This window comes from Poecilia reticulata, chromosome 3 (genome assembly GCF_904066995.2).
Source record: "Poecilia reticulata chromosome 3, P_reticulata-male-v2, whole genome shotgun sequence".
In the NCBI taxonomy this organism is placed as follows: domain Eukaryota; kingdom Metazoa; phylum Chordata; class Actinopteri; order Cyprinodontiformes; family Poeciliidae; genus Poecilia; species Poecilia reticulata.
Window position 1 is genome coordinate 36,057,435 of NC_088832.1, and position 12,500 is coordinate 36,069,934.

General features: G+C 47.9%; 1 protein-coding gene across 6 annotated transcripts in view; it reads right to left on the minus strand.

Annotated features, from left to right (window-relative positions):
• Positions 1-10,981, minus strand: part of cngb1a (cyclic nucleotide gated channel subunit beta 1a) — a 45,575-nt gene extending 34,594 nt beyond the window's left edge. For 3 of the 6 annotated variants that reach the window (XM_081605688.1, XM_081605687.1, XM_081605684.1), the window contains exons 1-13: positions 10,103-10,981; positions 8,459-8,567; positions 8,140-8,179; positions 8,011-8,062; positions 7,809-7,899; positions 7,574-7,590; positions 7,362-7,376; positions 7,097-7,196; positions 6,110-6,134; positions 5,980-6,034; positions 4,030-4,130; positions 3,900-3,948; positions 3,334-3,363 (exon numbers count right to left, since the gene is read on the minus strand). In XM_081605688.1, coding sequence (XP_081461814.1) covers positions 3,334-3,363; positions 3,900-3,948; positions 4,030-4,130; positions 5,980-6,034; positions 6,110-6,134; positions 7,097-7,196; positions 7,362-7,376; positions 7,574-7,590; positions 7,809-7,899; positions 8,011-8,062; positions 8,140-8,179; positions 8,459-8,566 — 683 coding nt within the window. In that variant the 5' untranslated portion in view covers position 8,567; positions 10,103-10,981. Of the gene's footprint in view, positions 1-3,333; positions 3,364-3,899; positions 3,949-4,029; positions 4,131-5,979; positions 6,035-6,109; positions 6,135-7,096; positions 7,197-7,361; positions 7,377-7,573; positions 7,591-7,808; positions 7,900-8,010; positions 8,063-8,139; positions 8,180-8,458; positions 8,568-8,802; positions 8,933-10,102 lie in introns of those variants that run through there. The other 3 variants (XM_081605685.1, XM_081605686.1, XM_081605689.1) reach the window with 3 other exon arrangements.
• Between the last annotated feature and the right edge of the window lie 1,519 nt (positions 10,982-12,500).

Consider the following 12,500-nt stretch of genomic DNA (forward strand, 5'->3'; position numbering starts at 1 on the left):
ATCCATCCATCCATCCACTATCCATCCAACAGACTAACCAACCAACCAACCAACCAACCATCCATCCATCCAACTATCCATCCAACAGACCAACCATCCATCCATCCATCCATCCAACTATCCATCCAACAGACCATCCATCCATCCATCCATCCAACCATCCATCCAACAGACCAACCATCCATCCATCCATCCATCCATCCATCCAACTATCCATCCAACAGACCAACCATCCATCCAACAGACCATCCATCCATCCATCCATCCATCCATCCATCCATCCATCCATCCATCCGACCAACCATCCATCCATCCATCCATCCATCCATCCATCCATCCATCCAACAGACCATCCATCCATCCATCCATCCATCCATCCATCCAACAGACCATCCATCCATCCATCCATCCATCCATCCATCCATCCATCCATCCGACCAACCATCCATCCATCCAACCGACCATCCATCCATCCATCCATCCAACAGACCATCCATCCATCCATCCATCCATCCATCCATCCATCCATCCAACAGACCATCCATCCATCCATCCATCCATCCATCCATCCGACCAACCATCCATTCATCCAACAGACCATCCATCCATCCATCCAACAGACCATCCATCCATCCATCCATCCATCCATCCATCCATCCATCCATCCAACTATCCATCCAACAGACCAACCATCCATCCATCCATCCATCCAACTATCCATCCATCCAACTATCCATCCAACAGACCAACCATCCATCCATCCATCCAACTATCCATCCAACAGACTAACCAACCAACCAACCAACCATCCATCCATCCAACTATCCATCCAACAGACCAACCATCCATCCATCCATCCAACTATCCATCCAACAGACCAACCATCCATCCATCCATCCAACTATCCATCCAACAGACCAACCATCCATCCATCCATCCATCCAACTATCCATCCAACAGACTAACCAACCAACCAACCATCCATCCATCCAACTATCCATCCAACAGACCATCCATCCATACATCCATCCAACTATCCATCCATCCAACTATCCATCCAACAGACCAACCATCCATCCATCCATCCAACTATCCATCCAACAGACTAACCAACCAACCAACCAACCAACCATCCATCCATCCAACTATCCATCCAACAGACCAACCATCCATCCATCCATCCATCCAACTATCCATCCATCCAACTATCCATCCAACAGACCAACCATCCATCCATCCATCCAACTATCCATCCAACAGACTAACCAACCAACCAACCAACCATCCCATCCATCCAACTATCCATCCAACAGACCAACCATCCATCCATCCATCCATCCAACTATCCATCCAACAGACCAACCATCCATCCATCCATCCAACTATCCATCCAACAGACTAACCAACCAACCAACCATCCATCCATCCAACTATCCATCCAACAGACCATCCATCCATCCATCCATCCAACTATCCATCCAACAGACCAACCATCCATCCATCCATCCATCCATCCATCCAACTATCCATCCAACAGACCAACCATCCATCCAACAGACCATCCATCCATCCATCCATCCATCCATCCATCCATCCATCCGACCAACCATCCATCCATCCATCCATCCATCCATCCATCCATCCATCCATCCAACAGACCATCCATCCATCCATCCATCCATCCATCCAACAGACCATCCATCCATCCATCCATCCATCCATCCGACCAACCATCCATTCATCCAACAGACCATCCATCCATCCATCCATCCAACAGACCATCCATCCATCCATCCATCCATCCATCCGACCAACCATCCATCCATCCAACAGACCATCCATCCATCCATCCAACAGACCATCCATCCATCCATCCATCCATCCATCCATCCATCCATCCATCCAACTATCCATCCAACAGACTAACCAACCAACCAACCAACCATCCATCCATCCAACTATCCATCCAACAGACCAACCATCCATCCATCCATCCATCCAACTATCCATCCATCCAACTATCCATCCAACAGACCAACCATCCATCCATCCATCCAACTATCCATCCAACAGACTAACCAACCAACCAACCAACCATCCATCCATCCAACTATCCATCCAACAGACCAACCATCCATCCATCCATCCAACTATCCATCCAACAGACCAACCATCCATCCATCCATCCAACTATCCATCCAACAGACCAACCATCCATCCATCCATCCATCCAACTATCCATCCAACAGACTAACCAACCAACCAACCATCCATCCATCCAACTATCCATCCAACAGACCATCCATCCATACATCCATCCAACTATCCATCCATCCAACTATCCATCCAACAGACCAACCATCCATCCATCCATCCAACTATCCATCCAACAGACTAACCAACCAACCAACCAACCAACCATCCATCCATCCAACTATCCATCCAACAGACCAACCATCCATCCATCCATCCATCCAACTATCCATCCATCCAACTATCCATCCAACAGACCAACCATCCATCCATCCATCCAACTATCCATCCAACAGACTAACCAACCAACCAACCAACCATCCATCCATCCAACTATCCATCCAACAGACCAACCATCCATCCATCCATCCATCCAACTATCCATCCAACAGACCAACCATCCATCCATCCATCCAACTATCCATCCAACAGACCAACCAACCAACCAACCATCCATCCATCCAACTATCCATCCAACAGACCATCCATCCATCCATCCATCCAACTATCCATCCAACAGACCAACCATCCATCCATCCATCCATCCATCCAACTATCCATCCAACAGACCAACCATCCATCCAACAGACCATCCATCCATCCATCCATCCATCCATCCATCCATCCATCCATCCATCCGACCAACCATCCATCCATCCATCCATCCATCCATCCATCCATCCATCCATCCAACAGACCATCCATCCATCCATCCATCCATCCATCCATCCATCCAACAGACCATCCATCCATCCATCCATCCATCCATCCGACCAACCATCCATTCATCCAACAGACCATCCATCCATCCATCCATCCAACAGACCATCCATCCATCCATCCATCCATCCATCCACCATCCATCCATCCATCCATCCATCCATCCATCCATCCGACCAACCATCCATTCATCCAACAGACCATCCATCCATCCATCCAACAGACCATCCATCCATCCATCCATCCATCCATCCATCCATCCATCCATCCATCCATCCATCCATCCATCCATCCATCCATCCATCCATCCATCCTCTCCCTAACGATCTTTAAGTTTAAACCTCCTCTATCTCCACCTACTTTGGCTGCTGCTCTGGTTCCTCTGCAGATCTGAATAAATGAAAGAAAAGCAGGAAGTTTGAAATGAAATCCTTCCGTTTATCTTTTTACAGACATAAAGTCAACATCTATCATTCTGCTTGTTCCTTCAGTTTTTCACAACAAATCATCAGCTCCACATGTTTTCATGTCCATTCATAATTAAATGTTTATTGCAAATTGTCCACAAAAATAATCAATCAAAACGTTGAGCTTAAGTGATGCTAACTCCCACCTGCAGGTGGCAGCGTTGATGTGGCGAGTCAAGAAAATCGAGTTAAGAACAAATATGTTTGTGTTTCACCTGTTATCGTTTTTCATCTTTTTTCTTCTGTAAGTAGATTTTCGGAGGTTTAATGAGAAATAAATCTAGCAAAATAACTTGCAAATACCTCAAAAGTAGCACCAGAAAATCAGGGATATTAATTGCAAAAAATGTCAAAAGCAATGGTGAAATCCTGGAATATGAGTTATTCTGCTGAAAATACAAATCAAACATCCAGGCGAAAAGCCGACCAACAGGAGTGAAAACAAAAACCCTGACTCACTCTGTCTCTGGAGCGGGTCTGGTGGCCGGAGGAGGAACTGCAGGGGGCGCTGTGGCATTCCAAAGGAAGCACACATATTTCAGTACAGCTCCTCTTCCTGGCATCAGCCATCATCACAACCAGGACTAACCTTTGGACGGAGCTTCAGACCTGCTGGTTCCTTCAGTCTTTGGGAGGCTCTCCAGCTGAGGAACCACCTTCACGATGCCGTGTTTGATCCAGTCCATCACGCTGGGAGAAAAATACGTCACACGTTTACAGGATCAGTAGGTCAGTTCTTCTGACATAAAGATCCTCTGCTGTTAAACACTCAGGCAGGGAATCAACCACAGAACAACCATGTAACCAACCACCCAGCAACAAAATCAACTAATAGTCAATCAATAAACCAATAAACTAGCGGTTCTCAACGTGGGCGGTACCGCCCCCCAGGGGGCGTTCAGAGGACGGCAGGGGGCGCTGGCAGACATTTTTACAAAAGGGGGCGCTGGGATGCCTTTGGGGGCGTTTGGTCGAAGGTAAACTTTACACCTTATATGCACAACAATACCAGTTTAGACTTTAGTATCGATGGCAGCTCTTCTTCTATTCAGTGTTTGTAGCTTCATGGCTCCGCATCAGTTCAGTGTTACACCGGCTGATGACGCTGCTGTGATTCACTTTGTCTGGTATTTATGTAGCTACATATGTTTTGGCAGTTCTGTGATCATGTCAAAGCAGCAACTTATATTAAAAAGTGTTTTATTTCCGTTTGAAAGCTGCCCGCTTCCATGGAAGGACAACAGAAAATCGCTCTTATAAACATGTAATTACTAAAATCACGATGCCCTCACTGTGTATCCCTCTGAAAAATGAACCCATTTAAATAAAGAAATCCCTCCATGGTGATACCTCGATAGAGAGCGTTCATTTTATAGCGTTAACACGGAGCTGTAAGTGGTTTGGTATGAAACGGGGGTGATAGAACAACACAGCACTTTTACATTTCAATAATCAGAATGCAGAAATTGTTTCCATTGTTTTAAAAGGTTTATGTCAGTCTGCCTTTTCCCCATCGATACGCTTCCCCACCGCCCTGCATCTTAGGGGTTAAAAAAAGACGTGCACATTGTGCAAAACTCTGAAACAGGAGAAGCGGGACATAAAACGGAGCGACGAACTAGATGTGAATTATTAGATTAGATGTGAATTAATAAAAACAGAGAATCCGACGCTGAACAGTGAAAAATCAACACATGATGTGAAACATGACGATTAGGCGGCGCAGCAGGTGATGAGTGAAGATTACTGATGGTGAATAAACGATAAAATAAATGTAGCAACAGGAAAGAAACTAAAGTGGACATAGCAATAAACCAAGAGAGGATAAAACTAATCAAAGGAAACTAAATGGAAATGAATGAAGAACAAAATGCAAGAATAAACTAAGAAACTAAAGTAAATACAGAGGAATAAACTGGTATGGCAAGACCTTTCGAGCAATAATTAATACAGAGACTGTATGGCAAGAATAAACAGACACTATTTCTAGATAAAAGGTAAAATAATATTGTTGAAATGTCATGGGCAGGGGCGCAACTACACATTATTCAGGTGGATGCGAAAACATAAATGGGTCCCCCCTCTCCCCCCCCACACACACACATGAAGGAGCGTAGAAACATACACTTGCCTCCTCCAGACACCAATACATTTAGGTAAAACTCGCTACATTTACCCCGTTATGTGCGCGAGGTGAAGCAGCGTAAGGGGCTGAAGTGTAGGGGAAACATAATCGGTGCGCCGATTCAAAACATCGACAATAATGATAGTAACATTAATAATAAAATAATTGTCAGTGCAAAGTAGCCTGCAAATTCTTTGGTGGGGGGCGGAGAGGGACCTGGATAAAGGCTAGGGGGGCGCTGGCCCGAAAAAGGTTGAGAAACACTGCAATAAACCAACCAACAAATTTTGAAAAATAACCAACTAACCAACAAACAACTTATCTAATTACCAAAACCAGTCAAAAACAAAAACACAACCAATCAGCCAAACAGTTGTGATGCTAACTGTGATGCTAACTGTGATGCTAACTGACCTGGGTGGAGCGGCCTGGTCCGCCGGCTCCAGCTCCTTCCCGGCACTCTGAGCTTCTGCAGGTCAGACATGGGAACGTGTTGCAACATCAGCTTCCAGCTGCAGGAATACTACGATGTGTTGATGCTCACCTGCTGCAGCTGCTGCTTGCTGCACCTGAGCAGGAGCAAAATCAGGTGAGAAACTCACAAAACCACCAGCAGGTGAAAAGACAGAAATCAGCCGCTGGTTTCCTTCCCTGAAACTCCCTGGAGATTTTAGCAGGACTTCATTTACAAACCGCTGATAGAAATATCCTGTTTGGTCTCAGATCGCTGCACTGCTGACCTGAGGTGCTGGAGTCTCAGTTCCCAGGATTCTCTGACCAGCAAACAGTTCAACCTCCATGAAATGCATCACAGCTGAGGAAGCTGCAGCTGGTAAAGTCACCAGCCAACAACTAACAGAATCAGTCATTTAGTCTGTCCTGAGATGAAACTACGACTTTTCCAAAGTCATGTTTTCACCATCTGATTCACTCATTTATAAATGTCACAGGTTCAAACTAAGTATTTACTCAGCAAGCTAAATGTTTGGCTTCAAGCTAAAGATTTAGTTAAATTAAATCTTTACAACAGTAACAGATACTTAGCAAGCTAAATAAGCTAAATACTTAGATGCTAACTAAATATTTCATTATATAGATTTTGATTTGTAAAGTAAATATGTAGGCTCAAACCTAATATTTAGTTTAAAGACAAATACTTATTGAGCAAAATAAATATTTAGTAAGCTATATAAACCAAATATTCAGTTTTCAAACTAAATACTTTTAGCTCCAAATAAACTATTTAGCCTGAGGCTAGCTAATTAAATGTTTAGTTTTAAAATGATAATTATAAATAAATGGACAATGTGCTGAAATGACTTTGAAACATTAATCTCCATTTTCTCCTCTCATGACAGGTTCAATAAAAAAACTATTTATTATTTATTGCTGTTAATAAATAATAGTGTGGAACAACAACGGCTCCCAAACTGTCGCCATGTTTCATGTAGTGTCCGGTTCACGGTTTTCAGAGCTAAACGCGTCATCGATGACGTCACATGTGACGGCAGACAGGGAAACCTGGACGTACCTGAAGCTGCTGCTCGGCCGCCGTCGACTCTCTGCTCCTCAGTTCGGGCTGAGGAACAACTTTCTCCAAACCCTGAGAGATCCAGGCCATCATCCCTTTCCTGCGGAGGAAACGCGGGTCAAACTGGACAGCAGGGGGCGCCAAAGCTCCAGCTAGATCACTATCTGGCATCCTGGCTGCTGACTGCTTTATGAAGCAGCTCACTATCTGGCATCGTGGCAGCTACTGACTGTAAAAGCAGCTCAGTATTTGGCAGGTTACTCACTCATCGTCGGGCTTGCTGAGAGACAGAACAGGAAACGTCATCACGTCGGCTTCTTCTACCTTTAAGTCACTTCCTGTTTCTAACTGATTCAGAACATGTGGAGCCTAACAGCCAAACCCCCTCTGCTTTATTCTGGTTCTGTGACCCAAAACCCAACATGGAAATGTTCAGATTTACGGATCTGACCCAGATTCACACTCAGGTGTGTTTACCTGGCTGCTGCTTCCTCCTGAGGCGGAAAAGAGAGAGAGGAAACAGAAACATCAGGAGACGTTCTGGGTCAAAACACCACCGTTCTTCAGAGATTACAGAACCCCATCCAGTCAGCACTTCCTCCAGGTCCCAGCTCCGAGTTTTATTCATAATCTGATTCTCGGTTCAGCAGAACCTGAACCTGGGTCAGTGTTTTCTGCAGAACCGGACACAGGTCCAGCGCCTGGTCCTCACCTTGGCAGTGGAGCTGGCCTGGTTCTGGTTGGCCGGTGGCGCCGGTAGCGGGAGAGCGCTGCTGATCCAGGTCAGCATCCCTGGAGCCGGACTGAAGACGGGAAACACCAGAATCAGAACTAAGACAATAAACCACTTCATGTCTTCAGCTATCTTCCCCAGATGGGTCCCTCTGAGGGGAAGCGGACCCGTCTGGACTCACCCGTTCCCTGCAGACGACTCAACTTCCTGATTCAGTTTGTCAGCTTTTGCAGCTGTTGATCAAGCAGAAGGAAAGTTCAGTGGAAGGAAGAAAACTGAGTCAGTTTCCATGATGCTCCAGGGATCTTACCGTCCTTCTTGCACTCATCCTCAAACGTCACCTTCTTCTCCTGTTCAAAACACAAAAACAAGTTTTAAAAGGGAAGCCATGTTCCTCCTGCTGCTCAACGTCTGAGTTCAAAACTCTGGAAACCCAGCGAGTCTCCGGGCTGGAAGAGACAACAAGTCTGGAAAACTACAAACTCCTGATCACTAGTCATTACTACAATGCTTCAACCGTTCTGGACAAATAGTTTAATGATTATCATCACTAAATGCTTCATAAATGTGAAACCTGAAAGATTCCAGGGTATGGAGAGAAACATGTGACCACTGGGGGCGTGGCTTACTGGTGCAGGGGGCGGGGCCGCTTCTGGTTTTCCTTCCTTGGCATCTTCAGTGTTTTTGGATGGAAGTTCAGGCGGCTGGGGGACGACTTTAACCACCCAGCTCAACATCCTGGAAGACACAAACAGCCGTCACCCGACCGATACGAGTCGGTAGCTGGTTACTGGAAGACTTGTTCATCGACACGCGGTGAGCAACAAGTCACAGGCGAAAGCCTTGGGGTGAAACCCAGGAAGCGATAGAGATGTTGCTCCGCTAACGCCCATGGTCTGGATGATTAGTTTGAAACTTCACATGCATGAATTTGTCCGGTCACTTGGGTGTCGCCTGAACAGGCAAGACTCACCGTAAATGAATGGAGAGGGAGCGACGTTGCCTCCTGTGTGGAGCTGTCAACTCCGGACCAAAGGAAATGTTGACCCGTATGGGTCTCAAACTGTGGCTGTTAAAGGACGTGGTGTCCCGTACAGGTCAGTCTCTGGACTAAAGGGAAGGTCGACCCGTAAGACTCTCTAAATGTTGGTTCTTGTGGAGCGGGAGTCTTGAATACCTCTCTAGCTCTGGTTTTCATGGGACCTGGTGCCTTGTATAGGTCCCAGTCTCCGGTCCTCAGGAGACTTTGTCTTGCACGTTTTAGACATTCCCCTGAAGGGAAAGTTAGTTCTGTTGTTGGTTCTGATGGGGACGGAGGTGTGAGTCTCGTTGGGATCCAGTTCAGGGAGTAACTCGGCTGGAAGTGAGTCCAGGTCCGGTAACAGATGGAGACTGAATAATTAGCCTGATCTCCTCCAGGCTTCCCTGTTCTGTGCTTAATGGTGTTTGGATCTCGTTCGGCTGAGTGTCAGACCCAATCAGAACTGACTGGTCTCGACCCTAATCCTCCCCAGGAGGCCACTGGACACCAATACAAACATTTAAACTGGTGCCCAGTTTGTCACTTTCACTCCCCAGTGTGTGTTATCCGTTTAGCCGGCCGTGAAGTTGGCCAGCTTGTCTCTCGCCGAGTCTTTCTGTTCGATGGGTCGACATACAACCTGTGACTCGGTCCAGTTCTGAGCTGGTCCAGAAGTGAACAGGACAGTCAGTGAGCCGAGTTAGCCAGAGAGAAGTGGTCAGTCACTGTTTACCCGCTCAGTCAGCAGGTTGGTCAACAAACAGCCGATTAATCTGCTCCAAGCGAGTCCTGGAAGACCGAGTCACGGTTCAAAATGAAACTAAACAGCCAGGAGGTGAAAGGTTGGGGAAAGGGCGTTTGCAGCAGTGGTTCCCACCCTGGTCCCCTGGGAACCCATCCTGTTGATCATTCATTTAGTCCAGGTGTGTGGCACCCAGGAGACACCTAAGACATGCAGGACAGTTGGTCCAGAGGACCAGGGCTGGGAACCACTGCTTCAGAGGAGAAGGTCTGGTCTTCTGAGGGTTTTCAGGAGTAGATCAGAGGGTTGGAGAGTCTAGAGGAGGACGTTTGGCCTTTGGGGGTCTAGAGGAGTAGGTCCGATGGTTGGGATGGACTTTGGGGTGTGTAGGAGTAGGTCTGGCAGTTGGGAGGGCTCAGATATGTAGGTTTAGTAGTTGGGTGAGGTCTAGAGGAGGAGGAAGTTTGGTGTTTGGGGTGCAGGTCAGATCTTTAGGGTATCCTGTCCTACCTGAACAGTTCAGTTGGGTCCCAGCAGCATCCCACAGAGGCGCGGTGAGGAAAGACTAACAGGAATGTGAGCGCAGTGGGAGGATTACAGAGCTAACAGGATTACAGAGCAGCTGAAGGACAGAACCGGACAGAGCAGGGGCTCAGATTACACCTTAAGAGGCCAGAAACAGGACACAGCGCCCAGAGCAGGAGCCCTGTCCAGAGAACAACAGTTCAGTTAAAAACAGACGGATGTCAAATCAGTTTGCTGTCATTAAAGATATTCAAAAACTTTAAAGACTATAAAGGCACTAAAGTTTCTAACCAGTTTCTAAAGTCTGAGCGAATCTGGAGAGGCAGGAGATTCTTTCACTGATACATCACTGATCTTCAGAGCTGAAGCTGGAAAACCGCCATCATCTCATCAGAGTAACAACTAAACGGAGTTTAGATTCAGACGATGCAATGAAGGTCTGGACCTGCTGGTTCTCCGGCCAGAACCTGGCCTCGGTTCTCAGAAACGAGGTTGGACTCTTGTAGTTTGCTCATGATGAATCTTCTTCACACTCCAGGGCTATCAGTGGAGTACCACAGGGCTGTGTGCTCAGACCAGTTCTCTAGTCTGCTTCCAATTGGTAAAATGACCAGGCAGGATGGGATAAACGTTCAGTGTTAAGCTGATGATATTCAGCTGCATCCATCTGTAAACCTGATGAATCTAATCCACCAGGTAGAACCTGGATGAGTCCAAATGTTCTGCTTTTAAATTCTGATAAACAGACGTTGTTGCTTTTGGACCAGGAGCCTCATGTATGAAACACTGAGTAGTTTTCACTCTAGAACTAAAACGGACAAATTTAGAACCAAGACCCGCTGCAGCAGCAGAGCCTCCAGGTCAGACCTGCTGCAGCAGAGCGTCCAGGTCAGACCTGCTGCAGCAGCAGAGCCTCCAGGTCAGACCCGCTGCAGCAGCAGAGCCTCCAGGTCAGACCTGCTGCAGCAGCAGAGCCTCCAGGTCAGACCCGCTGCAGCAGCAGAGCCTCCAGGTCAGACCTGCTGCAGCAGAGCGTCCAGGTCAGACCTGCTGCAGCAGCAGAGCCTCCAGGTCAGACCCGCTGCAGCAGCAGAGCCTCCAGGTCAGACCCGCTGCAGCAGCAGAGCCTCCAGGTCAGACCCGCTGCAGCAGCAGAGCCTCCAGGTCAGACCTGCTGCAGCAGCAGAGCCTCCAGGTCAGACCTGCTGCAGCAGCAGAGCCTCCAGGTCAGACCTGCTGCAGCAGCAGAGCCTCCAGGTCAGACCTGCTGCAGCAGCAGAGCCTCCAGGTCAGACCTGCTGCAGCAGAGCGTCCAGGTCAGACCTGCTGCAGCAGCAGAGCGTCCAGGTCAGACCTGCTGCAGCAGCAGAGCGTCCAGGTCAGACCTGCTGCAGCAGAGCGTCCAGGTCAGACCCGCTGCAGCAGCAGAGCCTCCAGGTCAGACCTGCTGCAGCAGAGCCTCCAGGTCAGACCTGCTGCAGCAGAGCCTCCAGGTCAGACCTGCTGCAGCAGAGCGTCCAGATCAGACCTGCTGCAGCAGCAGAGCCTCCAGGTCAGACCTGCTGCAGCAGAGCCTCCAGGTCAGACCTGCTGCAGCAGAGCCTCCAGGTCAGACCTGCTGCAGCAGAGCGTCCAGATCAGACCTGCTGCTGCAGCAGAGCGTCCAGGTCAGACCTGCTGCAGCGCAGGCCTCCAGGTCAACTGCGCAGCAGAGGCCAGTCACCTGCTGCAGCAGCAGAGCGTCCAGGTCAGACCTGCTGCAGCAGCAGAGCCTCCAGATCAGACCTGCTGCAGCAGCAGAGCCTCCAGGTCAGACCTGCTGCAGCAGCAGCTTCATGTTCAGAGATGCTTTCTGTCCATAAGGCTCTTTCACAAAGCGGGCGGCTCCACTGGCTGCAGCTGGACCGGTACCGGTACCGCTGGGCTCCAAGTTCTGCTCAGATCCAGGATGATCAGTCTGGATGGATCTAAAGCTGATCAACCATCAGATCCATCTGATCAGTGATCAATCCTCCATCAGAGCTCCTCAGGTAGCGGCTCACCTGGACCAGCTGCTGCTGGACCTGATCGTCTCCTGATCAGAACCGAACCTGGTGGGTCCATCTGCTGACCAGCTGTTTCCTCTGCAGTCAGAATGAAATGAGGTTCATCTTCCTGGAGTTTGTTTTGTGTTGTTGTCTGAGGATAAATGTGGTTCAGTTTCATCGTTTAAACACTAAAATCATGAAAAGCATCAGGTTTGATGCTTCCTGGTCCAAATAATTCAGGTTTGCAGTTTATTGTCCAGATAAAGTTTGTGTTGCTGCTGCAGGTCAAAGGTTTGCATTTATTCACATTTTCATTTTTATACATGAAGACTTGTGTGTAAAATATGGCGCCGCAG